Source organism: Gavia stellata, unplaced genomic scaffold (assembly GCF_030936135.1).
Source record: "Gavia stellata isolate bGavSte3 unplaced genomic scaffold, bGavSte3.hap2 HAP2_SCAFFOLD_53, whole genome shotgun sequence".
Taxonomy (NCBI): domain Eukaryota; kingdom Metazoa; phylum Chordata; class Aves; order Gaviiformes; family Gaviidae; genus Gavia; species Gavia stellata.
This window is the reverse complement of record NW_026776569.1, coordinates 439,018-462,323: the sequence shown is the minus strand read 5'-3', so window position 1 is coordinate 462,323 and position 23,306 is coordinate 439,018. Positions and strand designations below refer to the sequence as shown.

General features: G+C 54.0%; 2 protein-coding genes across 2 annotated transcripts; both read right to left on the bottom strand.

Moving 5' to 3' along the window:
• Positions 1–2,423: 2,423 nt before the first annotated feature.
• Positions 2,424–15,745, bottom strand: LOC132321143 (SUN domain-containing protein 3-like). The gene is made up of 7 exons (XM_059834719.1): positions 15,291–15,745; positions 4,059–4,197; positions 3,831–3,915; positions 3,579–3,694; positions 3,229–3,396; positions 2,780–2,866; positions 2,424–2,570 (listed from the first exon to the last, which is right to left on the bottom strand). Exons 1-7 carry the CDS (start codon positions 15,743–15,745, stop codon positions 2,424–2,426), a joined length of 1,197 nt encoding a protein of 398 aa, XP_059690702.1.
• Positions 15,746–16,693: 948 nt separating this feature from the next.
• Positions 16,694–20,746, bottom strand: LOC132321142 (ubiquitin carboxyl-terminal hydrolase 42-like). Its single transcript, XM_059834716.1, has 11 exons — positions 20,731–20,746; positions 19,925–20,125; positions 19,375–19,485; positions 19,197–19,299; positions 18,982–19,049; positions 18,754–18,824; positions 18,112–18,194; positions 17,738–17,849; positions 17,264–17,404; positions 16,948–17,048; positions 16,694–16,847 (listed from the first exon to the last, which is right to left on the bottom strand). The coding sequence occupies exons 1-11, from the start codon at positions 20,744–20,746 to the stop codon at positions 16,694–16,696; spliced, it is 1,161 nt and encodes a 386-aa protein (XP_059690699.1).
• Between the last annotated feature and the right edge of the window lie 2,560 nt (positions 20,747–23,306).

Below are 23,306 nucleotides of genomic sequence, written 5' to 3'. Positions count from 1 at the left end.
GAGCATCTAAGTAGTAATTTTGAAGGTTTAAAACCTCATTTTGAGCATCCAGATGGTCATTTTGAGGGTCCATAGCCTCATTTTGCACCTCCGCAGACCCGTTTTAGGCTGCCAGGCCTCATTTTTTAGTGGCAACAGATCCCTTGAGGGCACAAAACCTATTGTGAAGGTCCGAGTCCCTGTTTTGAGGGCCGGAATCCCAGTTTTGAGGAAGAAAGCCTCATTTTGAAGGTCCAGGTATTCTTTTTGAGCATCCAAATCCTCATTTTAGGGCCTGTAGCCTCATTTTGTGGCTCCAAATAGCCATTCTGAGGGCCCAGAACCTCATTTTGAGGGCCCAAATGGTCATGTAGAGGGCCCGTAGCTTCATTTTGAGGGTCCAAATAGTCATTTTGTGGCTCCAGATAGCCATTTTGATGGCCCAGAGCCTCATTCTGAGGGCCCAAATGGTCATTTTGAGGGCCCATAGCCTCATATTGAGGGACCAAATTGTCATTTTGGGGGCCCAAATCCTCATTGTGAAGGTCCAAAACCTCATTTTGAGGACCTGCAGCAGGACAAGAAACCTGTTGCCCTGACTGTACTGCCTGTGTTTGAGTGGCTGCTGTCATCAGGCGGAGCTGGGGTGCTCCCCAGCGTCGGCGAAGGGGCACCGTGGTGTGCTGGTTTGGGCTGGGCTAGAGTTGATTTTCTTCACCGTAGCTGGTATGGGGCTGTGTTCTGGATTTGTGCTGCAAACAGTGTTGAGAGTAGAGGGATGTTTTCATTACAGCTGAGCAGGGCTTACACAGAGCCGAGGCCTTTTCTGCTTCTCACGCCACCCCACCAGCGAGCAGCCTGGGGGTGCACAAGAAGTTGGGAGGGGGCACAGCCGGGACAGCTGACCCCAACTGACCAAAGGGATGTTCCATACCATATGATGTCATGCTCAGCATATAGAGCTGGGGGAAGAAGAAGGAGGGTGGGGACGTTTGGAGGGATGGCGTTTGTCTTCCCAAGTAATCGTTACGCGTGATGGAGCCCTGCTTCACTGTAGATGGCTGCACACCTGCCTGCTGATGGGAAGTAATGAATGAATTCCTTGTTTTGCTTTGCTTGCGCGCGTGGCTTTTGCTTTACCTACTGAACTGTCTTTATCTCAACCCTCGAGTTTTCTCACTTTGGCCCTGCCGATTCTCTCGCCCATCCCGCCATAGGGGGAGAGAGCGAGCGAGTGAGCAGCTGTGTGGTGCTTAGTTGCCGGCTGGCGATAAGCCGTGACAACGGCGGATGTCCACGGGCTGCAGGGTGAGAACCTGTGTTACCATGGTCCTCCCCAGGAGCTGCAGGGGAATCTCTGCTCTCGCACCTGGAGCACCTCTTCCCCTCCTTCTCCCCTACCCTGGGGGTCTGCAGGGCTGCTTCTCCTACATCTTCTCAAACACCTTATCCCCAAGGCACTGCCACTGTCTTTGATGGGCTCAGCTTGGCAGCGGCACCAGCAGATGCATGAAGCCGAGGAAGAGGAGGACGGGATGACGAGAACGGTGAGGAAGGCAGCCAGGGATGGCAGCAGACAGGTGAGGAAGATATTGGTAATGGGGAGCGCAGCTCTCCCCAGGACGAGCAGGGCCGGCAGCACGTGGTCCTGCAGCACAAAGAGGGGCCAGAGCAGGACAAAGACGAAGAGGAAGGTGGAGCAGAGCAGGACGACGCTGAATGCATCCATGAGGCCAAAGGAGAGGATACTGCGCAGTGGTCAGAGGAAGCTCTGGCGGGTGGTGTGCCTGCTGTTGTCACCAGCTCCCCTCACTCCCAAGTCGATCCAGCACGCGTGCTGTGCCTGGGAGAAGCAGAGACAGTGCTCGGTCCCCAGCCTGCCTGGGGCTGCCCAAGGCAGCAGTGGGGCCAGCGCTGTGGGGTCACAGCCCCTTTGGGATGGTCCCCAGGGAGGACCACGTCTGACCCACCCACCTTTTACACAGACCAGCCATCACGGAGGAATCCCCCCACAGTCACCGCATTCGACCCTTCCCGGGGCGCTACCAGCACCTGCTGCTGCCTGCTCTTGTGAGGTCACAGTGGCAACAGGGCAGCCAGGGACTGGGGGGACAGCGTCGGTGTGCTGGGACATAGGGACCATGCCGGTGTCCTGGAATATGGAGACAGTGCTGGTGCCCTGCCGGGGACATGGGGACAGTGCCGGTGCTCCCTGTGTCCCGCTGGAGGTTTTGCCGGGGGCTGGAGCTCTACAGCAGAAGGAAAGGCGCCACGGACAATGGCTCCTGCCGGTGCAGCGAGGGCAGCCGTTTACGCAGGATGCTGGATACACCCTCCTGCCTCCAAATCGGGCAAGAGCCAGGTCTGAGGCAGACCTCAGACCTTCCTTTTTACAAGGAAGACACACAAGCCAAACTGCCACACATCTTGTTTCATTAGTCTTCTCAAAGGAAATCTTGGGCCTGTGGGTGGTCGTGGTGGCTCGCCGTCTTCCCGTGAACCTGTACACGGTACACACAGGTGTACTCTGGGTTTCCCCAGTTGCTCTGCACCTCGAATTTGATGTAGCGAAAGGTCCTGGGAAGCTCCTTCTGTAAAGAAATGGGGGCAGCCATCATTAGGCAGGTGGCAAGAGCCACAGCACATCGCCGGAGGCCCCTCTGCCCACGCTGCCCCTGCCGAGGACCAAACGGCAGCCCTGACGAAGGAGGAAGCAAGGGCAACCAGAGCTCTTTCCTCCACGGACTTGCAGGGAACCCGGCCTTCTTCCCGCGCATGCTGCCCACAGCTCTTGCGGTACCTGCACGTGGAACGTCTGAGCCACCTCCTTGTGCACCTCGTAGGTGAATGTCCCCAGGAGAGTTTCTGCCCCTGCCTCATCCACGCCCTCACAGACAAGAGACAAAGGGAGCAGGTCAGGCTCGAGCAGGGCGCCAGAAAAAGGGCCCGCCGAGGCCGAACCGGGAAGCCTTGCCCACCTCCCTCGGCTCTAGCGGTAGACTAGCACGGCTTAGGCTGACTCTGGGTGCTTTGAGCACGTGCTCCAGGATCCTTGGCCATGAAGCAGAGAGAAGCCCCCAGAGGCACAGACCCGCCACGTGCCCCCAGTGGCCCCCCAGGGGAGGCGGTGCCCTGCAGCAGCCAGCCCCAGACAGAGCTCTGAGAGAAGCTGCTGTGAGAAGCACGTCTCTGGTGGAGCTTTTCCCTGGGGCCAGGCCCCACCCTGAGAAGCACAAGGCAAAGACTTACGGAGACGGCAAACTCTTTGGGGGCGCTGCTGACTTCTCCGGAAGGAGAGACTGCCTCGGAGATATGCCAGATGGTGAAAGCCCTTGGCCAGATCTGCTCAGGCAGCCGGATGACCACGTGGCCCCGAGATCCTTGGAAAGCCCAGCAGTTGCCAGGGGCCATACGGGGCTGAAACCAGAAAGCCGTGACCATCAGTGGCAAGGCAGCCAAAGAGCCTCGCAGGGGTCAGGACTGCAATGCAGGCGGCAGGGCTGAGCGATACGGCCGGCCGGAAGGGAAGCGCTGTGCACTTCGTCTGGCAGCCCAAAAGCAAGGAGGTGAGCCACGAGTCCGGACTGTCCTCGTGATACCTGCAAGATCGTCTCTGGAGGGTTTGCAGAAGAGAAGCCGAATGGAGAAAGCCACCAGCTCTTCTTGCCTTGCCCACCGTAACTCTTGGATGTCCTCTCCTCCTCAATGGTGGCACCTGACATGAAGGTGGCCAGAGATTAGGAGTTGAAGCGGTGCATTAGGATGTATTTCTCAGGCTTGACAGCAGAGCTCGGCAGATTTGGGGAGTGCCATACACAAACCGAGGGCAGTGAGGCTTCCCGTCTGCGTACCTATGGCTTCCAGAGCCCAGTCAGGCATCGGGAGGTAGTTTTCAAGCACGTTCTTAATTGCCGCCTGAGTCAGCTGCAGAATTTCCTGGGGAAAGATTAGGACCGGAGAGATGGCAGTGAACACAAACACATGGATGGGCCGTTCTGTGCGAACAGCGGGCCACAAAGAAGCAGCGTGAGGGAGCCCGCAAAGGCAGCAAGGTCTCTGATCTACCCCAGCACCCTTACCTCTCTCTTCTCCTCTTGGACACCATGGTCTCTGAGGACCTCTCGCACTGCCTGCAGTATATTCGCCCTGGCAGCAGACACCTGAGCCGCCGTCTCCTTGAGCTCCTGCATCTTCTGCTCCAGCCAAGCCTGTGAGTTCCTGGAGGCAAAGAGAAAGCAGCTCTTGTCCAGCAGCTGCCCAGCCTCTGCAGGCAGGCTCCAAACGCCGTGCAGAGAAGGGTGCTCTGGGCTTGGGTCACCCCCCGCCCCCCAGCCCCTTTCCTTCCTCCTGTTTACAAACGGCTCCCTTCCACCACCGCAGGTAGCAGACGGGGAAGGTCAGGAGCCCTGGACGCGAGGCGAGTGAGTGCAGGCAGCACGAAGCCAGCTGAGACGGCTCCACAGAGTGCGTTCCTTGGCAAGAAAGCGCTCTTACCCCAGAGACTGCAGCTCCGCTTCAGGAAACCCTGGCGCCTCCTGCAAGATGAAGAGGGGGTGGGATGGATGCAGGCAGCAAAGGCACCTTCTGCCAAAGTGCTCCCTGCTTCAGCCTGCCACCCTGCGGAGGTCACTCGGGAAGATCCGTCTCCGCCTTTGCAGGCGTTGGCTTTCCCGCAGCAAGAGACACTTACGCGCAAGGCTCCCTTTCCCCACGCCGTTGAGCCCCGGCAGTAGACAACAGCTGTGGGTCACATTGTCAAGAGGTGGTTATTTTCCGCAGGAGTTGGTCCCTCTCCCCAGGACTGAGGACACCATTTGTGGTCAGGGATACTCACCAGACAGGATGGGAAGCAGCAGGAAAAGGAGCCTCAGGACCCTCTTGCCCTTCTGGTGGGTGATGCATTGTCTAAAAAGAGAAGGAACACTCTTGTTACCAAAGCCCAAGGCTGGGACGCAGGTTTGCCAGGGATCCGTTCAGGAGCTCACTTGCTATGAGGTTCCTGTGCTCAGCACAGCTGCAAGCCCAAGGGCCCCCGGGCCTTTGGGAAAGTCTGGCCCCTTGCACAGCACCCCTGGGACACACACAGGCCTCTGGCCTGACACAGGGGCGGCAGCCTGGCCCCGCTCGGCTCTCCCCAGAGAAGGGGCAGGACGGTGCCCCTGGAATGGGGGTGCTGGGCTGCGCGGCTGGAGGGCAGTAGTGCAGACAGCCCCCATGCTCTGGGGCTGCCTGCTCCTGCCGGGCAGCCAGGCAGCACGCGGGGCTTCTGGCCTGATCCCTCCCTGCTTTCTGGGCCCTCTTGCACCCACCTGCCCAACCTGGCTGGCATCTCCGCAACCCCAGCACCCTGGCCAGGTGGAGGGAAAAGCCTGCTCTCCTCCCGAGACCCAAGCACCTCTTCTCTAGGCATCGGCTAGCAGCTGAAAGCGCTCTGCTTCGCCCTGCTGCCCACCTCTGCAGCGTGGGGTTTTATGGAGGGCAGCAGGTTATGACCTGGCTCTCTCTGTCTCTAGTCGTGCTGCTGTCCTGGCCTCACTCCCTGCCTGCCTGCCGCCCTCCTCCCAGGGCTGGGGCCAGCTGCTCTCCCCAGGCCAGGAAGAGCTGCTGCAGGCACCCAGAGCACTCCGCGGTGAGCCCTGTACCGCCTCCGCTGCCTTCCTGGCTGCCCAGGGATGTTCCTTAGCCCACAGCTAAGCTAAGCTGTCACAGTTACTGCAGCAGGATGGAGCTGGGCAACCGCTTGGGACTCCCTCCGTGCGATCCAAAAGGGACTCGTCCCCCATTTGGCAGAGACAAAAGGCTTTCAAGGCCTAGTGCTGGCGTTTGTGAAGGGACTGAGGAGACTGCTGCTGCCTTACACCGCCTCCAGGCCGAGCTCTCAGGCTGCCCTCGTGTGCGTCCCCTGTCCGTCCCCCACCCACCCCAGCAGATGAGGTGGAAAATACCCTTGGGGAAAGGAGAGGAGGATTTTTCAAACATACCCATTCAGATCGAGGGCCCTCCATGGCTGTCTCTCTGCATCCGCTGAGGTGCGGGAAACAGGCATCCTGCTTGCTCGGGAGCGAGCCAACCACTCTGCGATCTCTCTTCTCTCAAGACCGAGAGTGACAATGGTGCAGGCACGACCCCGATCTTATGCCCTGCTGGGTCTACCTCAGCGCCGACGATGCTTTGTGACATCAACAGCAGTCAGTGATGTCACAACAGAAAGGGCAGCGCCACGTTTTGAGGCAAAGTCCAACCTGACGGGGAGCAGGTTTTGCACTCCTCTCCGCAAGGGAAGAAACCCTGCAAAACCAGAACGTCTCCTACCGAGGGGTCAGCTCTTTCAATTCCAACTTGTCCTGGTTTTGGCTGGGATGGAGCTAACTTTCTTCCTAGTAGCTGGTATGGTCCTGTGTTTTGGATGTAGGAGGAGAGTAATGTTGGTAACACACTGATGGTTTAGTTGTTGCTGAGCAGCGCTTACACTAAGTCAAGGGGGTAACCAGTTTGGAAAACCCCACCGAGACCCGTCTAGTCTACCTTTTGGTTGTGCAGCCTCCTCCAAGACCAAAGGAAGAGACATCATTCTACTGCTGTTGAAGATTTTGGTAACGCTTGCTTCCCCACGGACGCCCACCTGCCTCAACTGAACCGTCATTCGAGAAATGCCTCAGGCACCAGCATGAGCTGTCATCTGAGAAGTAATAAAAGAGGAATTGGACACCTTCACTCGGACCTTGCACTTTCAGCTGTATCCTAGGGCCGGACCCTGGCACGCTTGCTGGCATGTGGAAAGCCATATCACTTGGGACCATAAAACTGAGGCTTTGGAGCCTGAAATGAGGCTTTGGAAACGCAAACTAAGATTTGGAAAGTAAAAAGGAGGCTTTGGACACTAGAAATGTAGCTTTGGAGCCTAAAAAGAGGCTTTCTGCCCTGATGGTGCGGGATTAGACCCTCAGAATGAAACCGTGGGCCCTAAAAATAGACTAGGGGTAATAAAAGACAGGTTGGGACCCTAGAAATGAGGGGTCTGGCCCTAAAAAAGAGACTTTTGGGGCTAAAAGATGGGCTCGATGCTAAAAATGAGGTTTTGGAGCCTGCAAAGGAGGGGAAACTCTTGGATCGTCCATGGCCCCAAGAAATGAAGCTTTAGGGCTTTGGGCACTCCAGTGGAGGCTCAGAGCTGTAAAAGAGAGGTTTGGACCTAATAATAAATGAGAGTTTGGACCCTCAAAAGGAGGGTGTGGGCCTTCAAAATGGGGCTTTGTTCTTTAAAAACGGGGCTTTGGAAATGAGATTGAGACTTCAAACGCAGAAATTAGGCTTTGTGCCCTCAAATGATGCTTCCGTACCAAAACCTAAGCCTTTGCACCCTAGAAATGGGTCTTGGGGGGCTCAAAATAGCCTTGGGGTTCTCCAAATTGTGGACCGAATCCTGAAAAGGAGGCTTTGGTCCCTGAAAAGGAGGCTTTGGAAGCTACAAATGAGCCTTTGGACCCTCTACATAAGGCTTTGGCCTCTAAAACTGAGGCTTTAACCTTCACAATCGGACTTTGGGCTTTAAAAATGAAACTCTGGGCCCTTAAAATCATAGAAACATAGAATTGTAGAAATATAGAATCGTTAAAGTCGTTCATTGTTGAGTCTTTGAACCTTAAAAGGGGGGTTTGGAACTTATGATTGAGGGTTTGTACCCTAAAAATGAGGGTTTGGGACCATACAAATGAGGCTTTCAACCGTACAATCAAAGCTGTGGACTCTGAAAATGAGGCTGGGGGACAAAGTGCCACCCCCCATCCCTTGGCAATGACAGGGACTCACAGGTGAGGATGGTGGCCCTCCTGCAGGGACGGGCACTGGCGGCGGCCGAGGAGAGAGGGGTGCAGAGGTGGCGCCAGGCGGCCTCGCTGTCGCACACCTCGTGGAGGCAGCGGCAGGTCTGGCCCAGTCTCAGCAGGGGGTGGGGGCAGCGTCAGGAAGGAGATGATGTGCAGCAGCTGTGGGGAGAGAGGTGGGGAGAGCATCAACCCCGGGACCCCCCTGCTCTGAGGGGGGACCCCAGCCCCGCATCCCCCCTACTCAACTCACCACCTCAGGCGGGAGACGCCGGATGGCGGCCGGGTCCTCCCCCTCCTCCCCACCCTCAGCCTCACAGCAGGCCCCACCTGCGCCATCTTGAAGCTCGGCCCGGCTGCCGGTGGAGCCCGCCTTCTTCTCACACCAGTCTTTGCCGGCATAGGTCGGGAGGGCTGTCAGTCTCCTGCCCTGAGGGGATGCTGCCTCTGATTGGCCCCCAGCTGGTTCAGGCTGCCCTGGTGGGCTCCCGCCCTTCACCTGGACTCTGACCTCTGATTGCCCACATGGGCTGTCACTCTGCCCTCAGTTGGGGCCCACCCTCCCCTGAGGGGATGCTCTCTCTTATTGGCTGCCTGAGGGCTCCCTCCCCACCCCCATCACTGCCCGCCCTTCCCTGAGGTGATGTTGCCTCGGATTGGCTGTCTGGTTACATGTCAATCACACCCTTCCCCAAATGCGATTGGCTGTCCTGGGTCCACTGACTCCCCCCAGACTCCTGGGCGGCCGTTGCCAGGCGACCAGCTCCGCCTTCAGGGTTTAGGCCCTCGAGAGGGAACTGGGGGCCCTGAGAAAAGGCTGGGGGTCATGAAAGACAGGTTGGGGCCCTAAAAGTGAGGAAACGCGGAAGAAATGGTGTCTCTCTTTTCTCCACGGCCTGAACCTCTTTACCCAATGCCCTCCCGTCCCCAGACTGAGAGACAGAGAACTTGAGGAGTCGTTTTGAGAGTCCAAAACTTCATTTTGAGGGCCCAAACCCTCATTTTGAGGGTCCAGTGCCTGATTTTGAGGGTTCAGATAGTAATTTTGTGGGTAAAAATAGTCATTTTGATGGTCCAAAACATCATTTTGAGGGTACAAACAGGCATCTTGAGGGTCCAAATGGTCATTTTGAGGGTCCAAAACCTCATTTTGAGGATCCAAACTCGCGTTTTTGCGCCTCCGCAGACCCGTTTTTAGGCTGCCGCGACAAAGTTTTTAGTGGCAATGGATCCCTTGAGGGCACAAAACCTATTGTCAAGGTCTGAGGCCCCGTTTTGAGGGCCGGAATCCCCATTTTGAGAGTCCAAAGCCTCATTTTGAAGGTCCAAGTATTCTTTTTGAGCATCCAAATCCTCATTTTAGGGCCCGTAGCCTCATTTTGTGGCTCCAAATAGCCATTTTGATGGCCCAGAGCCTCATTTTGAGGGCCCAAATCGTCATTTTGAGGGCCCAAAGGCTCATTTAAGGGTCAAAGCCTCATTTCGAGGGTTTGAAACCTCGTTTTGAGCGTCCAAATCCTTATTTTTGAGGTTTTCAAATTGTAATTTTGAGGGTTGAAATAGTCATTTTGAGGGTCCAAAGCCTCATTTTAAAGGCATAAATAGTAATTTTGAGGACCCAAACCCTCATTTTGACGGTCCACCTAGTCATTTGGAGGCCACAAGTTCTGTTTTTCAGTGCTCAAATTGTCATTTTGAGGGCCCAAATAGTCATTTTGAGTCTCCAGAGGCTCATTTTGAGAGTTATTTAAGGGTCAAAGCCTCATTTCAAGGGTTTGAAGCCTCGTTTTGAGCATCCAAATCTTTATTTTGAGGGTTCAAATTGTAATTTTGAGGGCCCCAAATCTCATTGTGAGGGTCCAAAACCTCATTATGAGGACCCCAGACATCATTTTGAGGGTCCAAAACTACATTTTGAGGGCCCAAAGCCTCATTTAAGGGTTCAAAGCCTCATTTTGAGGGTCCAAACAGTAATTTTGAGGGTCTAAACAGTAATTTTGAGCATCCAAACAGTAATTTTGAGCATCCAAATTGTAATTTTGAGGGTTCAAAGCCTGATTTTGTGCCTCCGCAGACCCATTTTTAGGCTGCCACGCCTCACTTTTTAGTGGCAACAGATCCCTTGAGGGCACAAAACCTATTGTCAAGGTCCAAAGCCCCGATTTGAGGGCCAAAATCTTCATTTTGAAGGTCCAAGAATTCTTTTTGTGCATCTAAATCCCCATTTTAGGGCCCGTAGCCTCATTTTGTGGCTCCAAATAGCCATTTTGAGGGCCCAGAGCCTCATTTTGAGGGACGAAATAGTCATTTTGAGGGCCCATAGCTTCATTTTGAGGGTCCAAATAGTCATTTTGAGGGTCCAAATAGTAATTTTGAGGGCCAAAGGCTTATTTAAAGGTCAAAGCCTCATTTCAAGGGTTTGAAGCCTCGCTTTGAGCATCCAAATCCTTATTTTGAGGGTTCAAATTGCAATTTTGAGGGCCCAAATAGTCATTTTGAGGCTCCAAAGCTGCAATTTGAGAGTCCAAAACGACATTTTAAAGGCCCAAACAGTCATTTTGAGGGCCCAAAGCCTCATTTCAGGGTTCGAAGCCTCATTTTGAGGGTCCAAATCCTCATTTTGAGGGTCCAAATCCTCATTTTGGGGGTCCAAACAGTAATTTTGAGCATCCAAACAGTAATTTTGAGCATCGAAATTGTCATTTTGAGGGTCTAAAGCCTCAGTGTGACAGTCCAAAACCTCATTTTGAGGACCCCAGGTGTCATTTGGAGTGTCCAAAACTTCATTTTGAGGACCCAAGGCCTCATTTTGAGGGTCCAAAGTTTTGTTTTGAGGGTCCAAATCCTCCTTTTGAGGGTTCAGATAGTAATTTTGAGCATCGAAATAGTCATTTTGAAGGTCCAAAGCATAATTTTGAGGGTCCAAAGAGACATTTTGAGGGGCCAAATAATCATTTTAAGAGTCCAAAGCCTCATTTTGCGCCTCCGCAGAACCGTTTTTAGGCTGCCACGCCTCAGTTTTTAGAGGCAATTGTTCCCTTGAGGGCAAAAAACCTATTGTCAAGGTGCAAAGCCCCGATTTGAGGGTCCAAAGCCTCATTTGGAAGGTCCAAGTATTCTTTCTGAGCATCTAAATCCTCATTTTAGGGCCCGTAGCCTCATTTTGTGGCTCCAAATAGCCATTTTGAGGGCCTGTAGCCCCATTTTGAGGTTCCAGATAGTCATTTTGAGGGCCCGTAGCTTCATTTTGAGGGTTCCAAATAGTCATTTTGAGTCTCCAAAGCCTCATTTTCAGCATCCAAATAGTAATTTTGAAAGCCCCAAACCTCATTTTAAGGGCCCAAAATCTCATTTTGAAGGTCCAAATCCCCATTTTGAGGATCCAAAACCTCATTTTGAGGGTCCAAATTGTCATTTTGATGTCCCAAAGCCTGATTGTGATGATCCAAAAGCTCATTCTGAGGACTCCAGATGTCATTTTGAGGGTCCAAAACTTCATTTTGAGGGCCCAAAGCTGCATTTTGAGGGTCCAAAGCCTCCTTTTGAGGGTTCAGGTAGTAATTTTGAGGGTCGAAATAGTCATTTTGAAGGTCAAAAGCATCATTGTGAGGGTCCAAAGAGGCATCTTGAGGGTCCAAATGGTCATTTTGAGAGTCCAAAGCCTCATCTTAAGGTTCCAAAATCTCATTTTTGCGCCTCCGCAGACCCGTTTTTAGGCTGCCGCGGCGCAGTTTTTAGTGGCAGTGGATCCCTTGAGGGCACAAAACCTATTGTCAAAATCCAAGTCCCCGTTTTGAGGGCCGGAATTCCAATTTTGAGAGTCCAAAGCCTCATTTTGAAGGTCCAAGTATTCTTTTTGAGCATCAAATCCTCATTTTAGGGCCCGTAGCCTCATTTTGTGGTTCCAAATAGCCATTTTGAGGGCCCAGAGCCTCATTTTGAGGGCCCAAATAGTCATTATGAGGAACCCAGACGTCATTTTGAGGGTCCAAATAGTCATTTTGAGGGCCCAAAGGCTCATTTAAGGGTCAAAGCCTCATTTCGAGGGTTTGAAGCCTCGTTTTGAGCATCCAAATCCTTATTTTGAGGGTTCAAATTGTAATATTGAGGGCCCAAATAGTCATTTTGAGTCTCCAAAGCTGCAATTTGAGAGTCCAAAACGACATTTTAAAGGCCCAAACAGTCATTTGGAGGGTGCAAATAGTCATGCTGATGGTCCAAATTGTCATTTTGAGGTTCCAAAGCCTCATTTTGAGGGCTCAAATAGTCATTTCGAGTCTCCAAAGCCTCATTTTGAGAGTCCAAAACCATATTTTAAAGGCCCAAATAGTCATTTTGAGGGTCCAAAACCTCATTTTGAGGGTCCAAAGCCTCATTTTGAGCTTCTGCCAGCCTGTTTTTTTGCTGCCACGCCTCAGTTTTTAGTGGCGACAGATCCCTTGAGGGCACAAAACCTATTGTCAAAATCTGAAGCCTTCAATTGAGGTCCAAAATCTTCTTCTCTACTCCAGGACAAAGGTGGAACTGTAGACTATCACCAGAGGAGAAGAGATAAGGAGCATGAGCCAGGAAGGTGCAGATGTTGACAAGAGGCACCTGCTCAAACATCACCTCTTTGCGTACGCCCCGTCCACTCCCATTCTCCTAAAATCCCACAGTTACGGTACCAGGAGGGCTTTGGTAGGGAGGCGTCATCTTCTAAGCCGAATCCTATCAGCACTACCTCCAAGAGAAAGTACAATGATGGTTGGGTTGGGTTGGGTTGGGTTGCCTTGAATTGCGTTGGGTTGGGTTGGGTCGAGCTGGTTTTCGAGCCCAGGTTGCACAGCTGTAGAAACTGCAATGCCTTCAGCCCACGCTGTCCTCTTTATAGCACAGCATAGCATACAAGAGAATAAAATATTTCATTTGGAAGGGACCTACAAGGATCGCCTAGTCCAACTGCCTGACCGATTCAGGGCTGACCAAAAGTTAAAGCATGTTGTTAAGGGCGTTGTCCAAATGCTTCTTAAACACTGAGAGGCCTGGGGCATCGACCACCTCTCTAGGAAATCTGTTGCAGTGCTTGAGCACCCTCTCAGTAAAGAAATGCCTCCTAATGTCAAGTCTGAACCTCCCCTGGGGCAGCTTTGAACCATTCCCATGTGTCCTATCGCTGGGAGAAGTGCTCAGCACCTCCCTCTCCACGTCCCCTCCCCAGGAAGCTGCGGAGAGCAACGTGTTCGCCCCTCGGCCTCCTTTTCTCCGAGCTAGACGAACGCAAAGACCCGCTATCGGCCCTCAACGCTGAGGCTCAGCCCAGCTCCCGCAGCAGGACGGAGCAGAGACATCTCCCCCTTCCCCTGGGGCAGCCGTCCCCAGCGCTCAACAGGCAAACTGCCCGGCCTGCCTGCGGCAGCGGCGCATCGAACAGCGCCGGGCCGAGGGGCAGCCGAGGCGGGAGAGCGACCGCGCGCTCAGCAGGATCGGGCCGCTCCCTCCTGTGCTGCCGCGAGCAGCGCTGGCAGGATGAGCCCTCCCCTGCTCGGCCTCTGGCTCGGCTACACCCGGCAGCCGGAGGGGTGGGAAAAGGGAAACGGGTTTGTGCTGCTCTTACCACGGGTGTCCTCAGCCAGTGCTACACTGGTGGGAACTGGTTTAGGCTGGGGGAGAGGATGCAATTCATGTAATTAACCAATTAGGCAATTAAAAAGGGAGCAGGAGAGCAGCAACAAACCCCAATGATAACGGCTTCCCCCAGCCCCGCTCTTCCCAGGCTCAGCCTCACTCCTCCCTTCCCGACTCCTCCGCCCCCTCTCCCCTCCAAGCGGCACAGGGCGATGGGGAATGGGGCTGTGGGCAGCCCACAGCGCCTCGTCTCTGCCGCCCCTCCCTCCTCCTCACCTTGTCCCCCTGCTCCCGCCTGGGCCCCAGGGGCCGCAGCTCCTGCCAGGAGCCTGCTCCGGCCTGGGCGTTTCTCCAGGGGTTGCAGCTTCCTGGTGGAGCTGTCGATGGCCGCCTGAGGGGGACAGCGTTGGTGGCTGGATCCATTTCACAGCATCACAGGCTACTTGAGGCTGGCCGGGAGGTCACCTGGAGGGTGAAGTCACCTGGTCCAACCCCCCCTTGCTCAAGCAGGGCCACCTGCAGCCAGTTGTCCATGACCATGTCCAGAGGGCTGTGGAACATCTCCAAGGATGGAGACGCCACCAGCTCCCTGGGCACTCTGTGCCGCTGCTCGTCACCCGCACAGCACCCTTCGCACTTCCCCTTGCTGAACTGCATGAGGTCCCTGTCAGCCCATCTCTCCAGCCTGCCCAGGTCCCTCGGGATGGCAGCACAGCCCCCCGGCCTAAGCGCCACTCCTCCCAGTCTGATGTCATCTGCCAGCTTGCTGAGGGTGCACTCTGCCCCATCATCCAGACCATTAAGGAAGATGTTAAACAGGATTGGAGCCAGTACTGACCCCTGGGCAGCACCGGGACTTACCGGCCTCCAACTCGTCTTGGTGCCCTCTGGGCCCGGCCGTTCAGCCGGTTTTCGGTTCCCCTCGCTGTCAGCTCATCCAGCCCATTTCTGTTTGTGTGACTTGAACTCCATATTTAAAAAGAAGAGATTGGAAGATGGGCATGTGCAAGCACACGGCTTTCAAAATCTCAAGATATAAACCTCCCACAGTGGGTATTTCCACCAAAAGCCTCAAAACCGAGAGAGAAGAAAACACCCTGGAAGGCCAACAAATGTTTTTAATTCTGGCTTTGGCTTTTCTGCCTGTTGGTTCCAAAGGAGTTGTTTTTGCAAGGTGATACCAAAATCTGACCACGGATTAAAGGTCTTCCTCGAGGGACCTGTGGGCAGGCGGGCCAGGCGGCAGAGCTGTCCATCGCTCTGGAAGGTCTCTCTATGCTCTTCCTGGCCAGAGGCAGCACCGGGAGGAGGGACAGGGTGGGCTGCTGGTGCCCTTTGTGCAGCTTGGTCCCTGCTGGGGGCAGCTTTGGTGCTTCCTGGATTCCTCCTCCTCCTCGTGCTCCACTCTGGCTTTGCAGGAGTCAGATGTTGTGCTCCTCCCTCAACCAGGGTCGCAAGCTGCCCCCATCACCGCTGCAGTGTTTGTCTGGCATGTCTCTCTGGGGCGCTGAAACCCTTCTCCTCCTCCCTGCTGAGGGGTCACAGTCCGTGGTGGCCACAAACCGGCTGCGGAGATCATAGCCCCGCGGCGGGGATCTACTCCGCTCTCTCTGCCTCAGCCAAGTTTGCCCCCGAGCAGCCCTGGGTGTGGGAGCCAACTGGGAGCTGGCGTTGGAGGGCCCTGGAGCTCCATCATCCCTTGGGGCTCGGTCACAACATGGAAGACTTATTCTCCCCCTCCTCCTCCTCCTCCTTGCTGAGCAGTACTCTCTGTACTCTACAAAACGGCTGCGGAGATCATAGCCCCGCCGCGGGGATCTGCTCCGCTCTCTCTGCCTCGGCAGGGTTTGCTCCCAAGCAGCACTGGGTGGGGGAGCCAACTGGAAGCTGACATTGGAGGGCCCTGGAGCTGCGTCATCCCTGGGAGCATGGCCACAATTTGGAGGACTAGTTATCATCCTTCTCCTCCCTGTTGAGTGGTCATAGTCCATGGTGTCCACGAACCAGCTGCGGAGACCACTGCCCCACTGCGAGGATCTGCTCCAGGCCCTCTCCCTGGCCCCGTTCCTCTGGCAGCAGGAAAAAGGGCCGAATCCGTGCTCCTCGTCGTTGTCATCTTCTCGCACGCTGTGCAGCGCACGGTCAAATGGTTGACGGTGGAGCGGGAAATCAGGCTGTCTTCTGGGCACGTCGGAGGTGACGCTGAGCCTGCCTGGCCAGATGAGGCACGGCCGGCCTGCAGACGCCTCCCGGGCACCTGCCCAGGTTAGCTGGCTGGTGCTGGCTGGTGCGGAGGAGCTGCCGTGCTCTGGAGAGTCCTCCATGCCCACCGCCATGTCCTGCAAAGAGAGCTGTGAAAAGGTCCTGCCCTTTCCTCCCAAGAGGACCACAACAGTGGGGAAACCCCAGGAGCTCTGGGAGGGGACACTAAGGGCCTCCCAAAGGCTCTTCTGGAGGGCTGCCAAGGCAGAAGGGCCAAAGGCGGACAAAGCGGGATGCTTTCAGAGGGAGCAGCCTCGCGGCTGTGGAGAAAGCTGCAGTGTGGGAGGGAAAAGAGAGCAACGCCAAGATCCCAGAAAGAAATGCGCCTGGTGCCCTGACCCACTTCCCCAGAGCTACCTTAGTCTGACGAGGCAGATCCCATGCTCCCACAGAACCCGCCTGCTTGCTGCCGGCCGCCCACTGACTGAGGAAGGAGCGGGCATGTGATGGTGCCGGTGAGGAAGAAGTCCTTTCTCCCATTTTCAGATCGGAGCGTCTGGAGAGAAAGAGTGATCTCTGTTTAGGGCTGTTCTCACAGCCTCCTCTGGGGTTCAGTTCCAACCTGTCATTTTCTCAGAGCAGATTCTATGACAGAGAGAAGACGCAACCAAAACTACAAGTGGGAAATTCGATTAGGGTCTTCCCACCAGGTCTGCCCCTGTCGGAGCAAGACCTCATCTTTACACCCCCTACAACCGCCGTTTCATAGAATCATAGGATCATCAAATGGTTTGGGTTGGAAGGCATCATCTAGTTCCATCTCCCCTGCCACGGGCAGGGACACCTTCCACTAGATCAGGTTGCTCAAAGCCCCATACAGCCGGGCCTGGAACATGTCCAGGGAGGGACATCCGCAACTTCCCTTAGCAACCTCTTCCAGTGCCTCACCACCTCCAGCATAAAGAATTTCTTCCTAACGTCTAATTGAAATCTACCCTCCTTCAGCTTCAAACCGTTACCCCTCGTCCTATCCCTGCGCTCCCTGATCAAGAGCCCCTCCCCATGTTTCCTGTAGGCCCCCGTTAACTACTCTCCTCTACATTAGCCAGCTTCAGATAGCAGAAGAGCAGCAGTTTAGACCTGGGCAGCAGCCTAAAGCCCAGCAAGGAAGGATAAGGACTGACGTGGGGTAGCTCGGGTTTGACAGCACTGAACGACGCAGGTAGTAATTGTCTCCTGTGACGGAAAGAGAAACACTCAGGAGGACGAGAAGAAAAGTAGCAAAGCCAGGAAAAGGAAACACAGTATTCTGAACACAGTTAATACTGCTTATTACCTGACATAGAACAGTAAATAGGCTTGCTGCCTGAGAACTGTGTTGAAGTCACAGGGAACCACAGACGAATCGTCCATCTCGTACCACAGTCCATTGCTGGCCTGCAAAGAAGGCATCGGTATCTGGAGATGAACTGCATGGTGTCTCCACAAAAAGACAGGCAGAAAACTACAGAACCAAGAGGACGCCAAAACCGATCCAACCCGGCCGGTAAGGAGACCTTCCCCCCAAAAGCTTGGCTGCCGGGAACAGTGCCACGGAAGTTGTCTTCCCCAGGGTACGTTTTTCCCTTGTTAGGCGAGAAGTTGCTCTTCACCTTCGTGTAGCAGAAATAGTGTCCTGTATGACAGCTGCCACCGCTGTGCACCAGGACAGCATATAAGGAGTAGAGGAGCGGTTCTCCAGCTGTCTGAGACGTGTATGGCCGAAGATCCAAGTACATGGGATACCCCACAACCTACGGAGAGACCAAGAGGGCTCAGAAATGATCCTGAAATTCGACACGAAATAGCTTTCCAAGACCAGGGGCCAGAGGTTTACAAATACATCTTTTGGGGCTGTTGGAAACTTGGTTTTCCCTAAAGCGATATGTCGTGCTTTGGGTGGCAGGAAAGTGTTCTCAGCCAAAGCAGCTCTGCCGGAGCAGAGTGCATGCTCATCTTCCCACGGGAGCTCTCCTCTCCCCAGAAGGGAACACGAAAATCTCAACATGAAGAGCTTGGGAAAGAGCGCACTGCTTTGGGAAACCTCCCGCTCCAGGGAGAAAGTCGCACTCCAATTGCGTACGCACCTTGCTGATCTTCCCGCCGGTGAAATGGTCAAACCTTTTCAGACACACCGTGAGAACCTTTGGCGCCCGATGGATTGTAAACCTCTTGGAGGCAGCAACCATCTTGTCACACCTGGAATCCAAGCACAGAGCCGAGTGGTGAAACGCAGCCTTAAATGCCCCCTTTTCTCCCCCCAGAAGGCCGAACAAGCTTTCACGTCTCACACGTCCTTCCGCTATTTTAAGGCTATTCAGTTGTCTAAGGCCAGATTAAAACTAAAAGCCGCGTGTCCTTGTTGTGCATCTCACCTAGAGGAAAAGATGACTTACGCTCGATGACATGCAGCACCTTCCCCCAGGATCTAGTATTAATATGTCGTTAGGAATCATCTTACTTGCTACATTTAAAGCAGTTTTCACCATCCAGCTGCTCAGGTTTCACAAAGTCCTCGAGAGCTGCGCTGACCGATGAGGCTGCCTGGAGGAGTGAGAGAGGAGAGCACTGAGCTGAGGGCAACGCCCTCGTCCCAACACTTCCTAGGAGTTGACCAGAAGAGCCAGGTAGCTGACGCTGAGGAGACCCACCCTGAACCCGCAAGCAGCGCCCAGGAGGAGGCCCAAAGAGGGGATTACGCTGAACATTCCCCTCAATTCCACGGAATCCCAGGGCCATCAAGAGCCACCTCTCTGGGGCACCGCACGGTTCAGCTACCGATGGTGTGCAGGGTCATCAATAAGGAAAACACCACAACCCATCAGCCTGGGAGTCAGACGGGTGTGGAGGGAGGGCAAAGGGAAGAAGGATGAGAGCACGTCGAGGCTGCAGAGAGGATAATTCGTGCTTGTCCGGCTTAAAGCCGGCACCTCCAGGGAGACCACTGCCACGGCCTCCCCAGAAGGACGCCTTCCATTCCACTCCCCACCCACCACCAAGCTCTCTTGTGTTTGCCGTCTACGTTTTTAAAGCCAACTGCGTTTATGCTGGAAAGCTACAGGAGCCTTGGGACGTCTGGAAGTACAGTTCCAAACCCTCTTACTTTTATATCCAGAGGAACATCCAGGAAGGTCTCGTAGGCATCAGAAACCGCTTTGCAGCTCAAGCACGTGACTGGAAGGCAAATGGAAATGCTCAGCGATAGAGGGAGTGGACTGTGCGGGTTTACGCTCGGCGTACCTACTACGCCAGTCACAAGAACAGCTGTTGATCACAGGCAGACAGAAGGGCACAGACAATTCCAAGGAGAGCAATAGGTGTGGAAAAGTACCTCTGGATCTCAGAAAACCCCCAAATATTTGATGGACAACGGTAGTTGATTGAGAAGAGATGTCCAAGCTGGAAATAAATGGTAAGGCAGGGAGTTATCTCCTCCAAGAGTTTTACTTTGTCTGAAAGCCCTGGGCGCAGTTTTTCCCTGACGGGAGTACGTCGAGGAGTCCAAAGGGCTGGGGAACATTCAAAAGGTCATTTGCTTGTGCTTACTCGCTGCTTCCACTCAGACAAGCTCTCTGCATGGCATCGACAGTATAGCGTAAGAACTCGTGGGCGTCTTCCTGCATGCCAAGCTGGAAATGTTCTCCTATTCCTAAGAAAGAAGAAGTTAGGAGTTCTCTCCTACGAGAACAGAAGACACCGTGTCAAAGCACCTGAAATGACTTACGCTTGAGGACACTGAGGACAGCCCAAGGCTCGATGGCACTGGCGGAGGAACGCAAGACCATGTTAACGTGCGCTTCCATTCTGCACATCATGCAGAAGCCTAGCTGGCGACCTGAGGAGAGAGAGGAAAGCGATTTGTCAGCTTAGCAAAATATCCGTAGCAACGGGAAACTTAATGGAGAGGAGTTCTACTCTCTTCTCCTAGGGTGACAATGTCCCAACAAGCCCGGGACATTTCTGTGCGTAGAAAACTTTTTTCAGAGGGATGCTAAACTGACAGAAGTTTTGTGTGCCGTAAGCAAAGAGAGTTTAAGCTGCAGGAATAGGGACGGAGACCCGGGGCTAGAAAGAGGTGACTTTCTGAAGAGGAACACGCCTAGGTACGACAAGCGGCTTCTAGGCTTGAGCGTTCAAAGGACACCCGCTCGGGGCGGGCGGGGTGGGGGGTTGACAAAGAAGGGCTGCTTTTCCCCTAAATCAAATTCCAGGTTCTGGGAATCCTCAGGAAGTGCCCAACAGATTGACAAAGAGCTGTTCCTAAAAGTACTCACACGACAAGCTGTGCTCACGAGAGAGCAGGTAGTTGGCCAGAGGGGGTGTGTACGTCAGGCACTGCAGGACGGAGTTGAGGAAGCACGTATTGTGCAGGTTGTGGAGTCCCGCTCCAGCTCTCTGTCGTTGCTGCCAGCCCATGCAAATCTTCTCCGGGGGAAAGAGGATCCTTTGTGGCGGAGCCATTCCCTCGGCAATGACTGCAGGGAAACGACGTTTGAAAGGAGGTGAGACGATACTGTTGCACAAAAGCATATTTCAAAGTCGAGTTCTGTGCAGGAGCACCCAGGACAACCAGCTCTAACCTCCAACACAGAGACATTGGGGGAAGCCTAACGCTGCCATTGAAATTTGCTTGTTAAGAAACAGCTGTGGAAGATAGTCTGTTCCCTCGCTTACGTTGCCCAAAGTCCAACAAACCCACACTCTGATTTCTGTGCCTCGGGCTACCTTCCTTTCCCTCTAGGCTCTTGAATTAGATTATCAGGTCAAGTCTTCCCTTTTCCTGATTGTAACTGGACAAAAACAAGCAAGACCCTAGCACAGAAGGTAACCCTACTGATGTCAGAGCTTTCTATGAGCAATGTCATCTTTCAACATCTTGTACATAGTGGCAGAGGAGTGAGAAAACGCCGTTTCCTGTGTCTAATCGAAAACACCTGGGTAGATCTGGCCACTATAAGGAAACGCCCCAGACTTCACTCCAGGTTGTCAGCACATCAGCTTTCAGGGATGGAGGACCAGCCGCGTCCATCGCCTTTGGGGATTCACAAAGTCCAAGCCTGCTGGGGAAACTGTTACTCACAGGAGTCGTTCCCCATTGCGGCCATCGCTCCTCTCAGGAACAGAGGGGAAAGCTCGGGATGACAAAGGATGTCAGGATGTGCTCGCGGAAGAGAAGACCAGCGCCAATCCCGTCACCTGATCGCCAAGAAATAATTGTAGCTCAACAAAATGATGGAAGAAAACCCCAAAGGAAACTCACAGAACAGCATCCGCCATCAAAACTGTTTCCGTGGTAGTTTTAACTGCTGCAGAGCCGCAGGCTGACGACCTCACCATCACTGTCACGGGGCCCTGGTTCACAGCAGTTCCAAAGGCCCTTTTGAAAGGCTCAAATGTGCGTCATCTTCTCGGAAGAGGACCTGCTGCTGACCTGTTGCCAGCTTTAGCAGCAGAGCCCTCTGGCTCTCCAGCCCACACTTTCCCACCTCGGATGCAGGAGTGACGGACCAGCTTTTGGCCACTACTTTAACGGCTGCCTTTGCCGTGCTCCTTTTCTGCCTTCCTTCCTACCGCAGCAGCCAGGGTGGGCTCCTTGTCATTCTAGGCTGAGCCCAACGCCTCAGACTACGCTGCCCCCACCCCCCACTTACCTATCCCAGGCTACGGTAGAGACATCAGAATTAGCAAATAGGAACTCTACCCATAGCGCATATCTGGCCAGCCCAGAGAGGCCGACAGCTCGGAAGGTATAGACCAGCGGAGACTTTTATCCTGTATCTACCTACTCTGTGATCTGTCCCGAAAGTCTAATCTTAATTACCTTTGAAAGAGGATGGAAGTGGAGGCCAAGTGGGCAGTAAACGATAAATGGTTGGAACAACGTAGCCACGCAAGAAGCAAAGGAAGGAGCCAAGTTATCCCGAAGGTCAGCTCAGCCCAAGTGGCTTTCACTGGCCCGCTTTTCAGGATATGAAGCCCTGGCCTGGTGAGCTCACAAGCAGCGGGCGGGTCCTGCATCACTGCCCCTTTGTGACACGGAGACGCACGGGGACGCACGGGGACTCATGGGGACGCACTGCGGCCACGCAGCCCCTGCAGCCTGGGCACCTCACGTAGCCAGCAGCTGGCAGCCGCTGGGCTTCCCCACACACTGCTGGCAAAGGGCTGTTCGTCCGCCGGCAGAGCTCCCACCTCTTCCCTGAGCCGCACAGCCAGAGGAATAAAAACCTGCCCAGGGCAGTAAGCGTGCCTGTTCACAGCTTTGGCTGGCACATTGGGTTACTGAGAGTTTCTTTTCCGCTCTTCCCAGCTACGGGACTGTGTCCGTGAGACGCGTGCAGCAAAGCACCAGGTCTCTTACGGGTTCCTTTCCAATGAATTTCATCTGCCCCCCCAAGATACAGCCTCAGGCTGACTCTGAACTAGTGCTACCACAGGAACACTCAGCAACTGGGCAGGGTTGACCTTGGCTGGCTGCCAGGCCCCCACCCAGCTGCTCTCCCACCCTGCAGCTCCAAAAACGGTTCACGAGCGAATTTTTAGCGTCTTCACATTTTCTCCCGCCTCCAGGGTTTGTGAGATTTCTGGCTGCCACACATTTGCCCAATTCCCACTCGGGGTGGCTGGAGGCAGTTTTATTCCCGCCCCGCTTGGCTTATGTAGTTTTGGGCAGTCCTCACTTGGGACGTCTGCTATAACCCCCTGTTCCTGCTCGGCGGGCAGTTGTATTGCTCCTGCCCTGACGAGGCAGCCGGTTCTTATTCCTGCCCTACTTGAACTGTCTGGTTTGGCCCCTGCCCCACCTGGGTCATCTAGTTTCCCCAGTCCTACTCGGGGCCGTTAGTTGTACTCCTGCTCAGTGAGGGCAGGGAGTTTTGCCCCTGCTCCACTCAGGGAGGTTTTCTTCTTTTTATCCTCTACTTGGGGCATCCAGTTTGGCCACAGCCTTGCTCGGCTTTTTCTCATCACGTCCCTCTCGGGACGGCTCTTTGTTCCCCTCTCTTGCTTGGGGAAGCTCTTTTTTCCCCCTTCTCCACGCAGGGTACCTGGATTTACTCCTGCCCTGCCTGTTACGGAAAATCGTAACCAAGAAAACTCCCAAAGCCAAATGACAGTTCAGAAAGCCGACATTGGTTTATTGCTGCGCTGGGTGCATGGGGGATTTCTCCTCCTAGCATGCACACCCGCTTGAAATCATGACAAGTATTGAAACAGTTAGCAAAGTGAGTGACGCCTACCGGTCCCACCCCTTAACTAACTATTGGTTGATACTTTTCTTACGTCATCTTAAAGCGACAGTTCTCTTTTAATTCACTATGCATGCCCAGAGAGGAGGGGGCTTATTTGGGTTGGGGGCGTTTTCTAGCTAGGAGGTGTGGTTTTCGCAGGATAATGAGGCGGGTCAGCCTTCGGACACTGTATTGGCACTCTATTCTATCTTCCTAGAAGTCGTCCTTGTGTTAATGCTTATTGTTAGTTAGTGGAGACAGGTTTTATCTTTAACACGTCTAAATGCCAGGTGCATTCCTTACAAAGTGTCTTCCTTCCGTTCTTTCCATTCTTTTTCACTTATTTTTGACCTTGAGTTTTGAGATGTGCTATATAACATGCTCAAGTGGCTCTTTATGCCCCTGCCCAAATTGGGGTGGCTGGTTT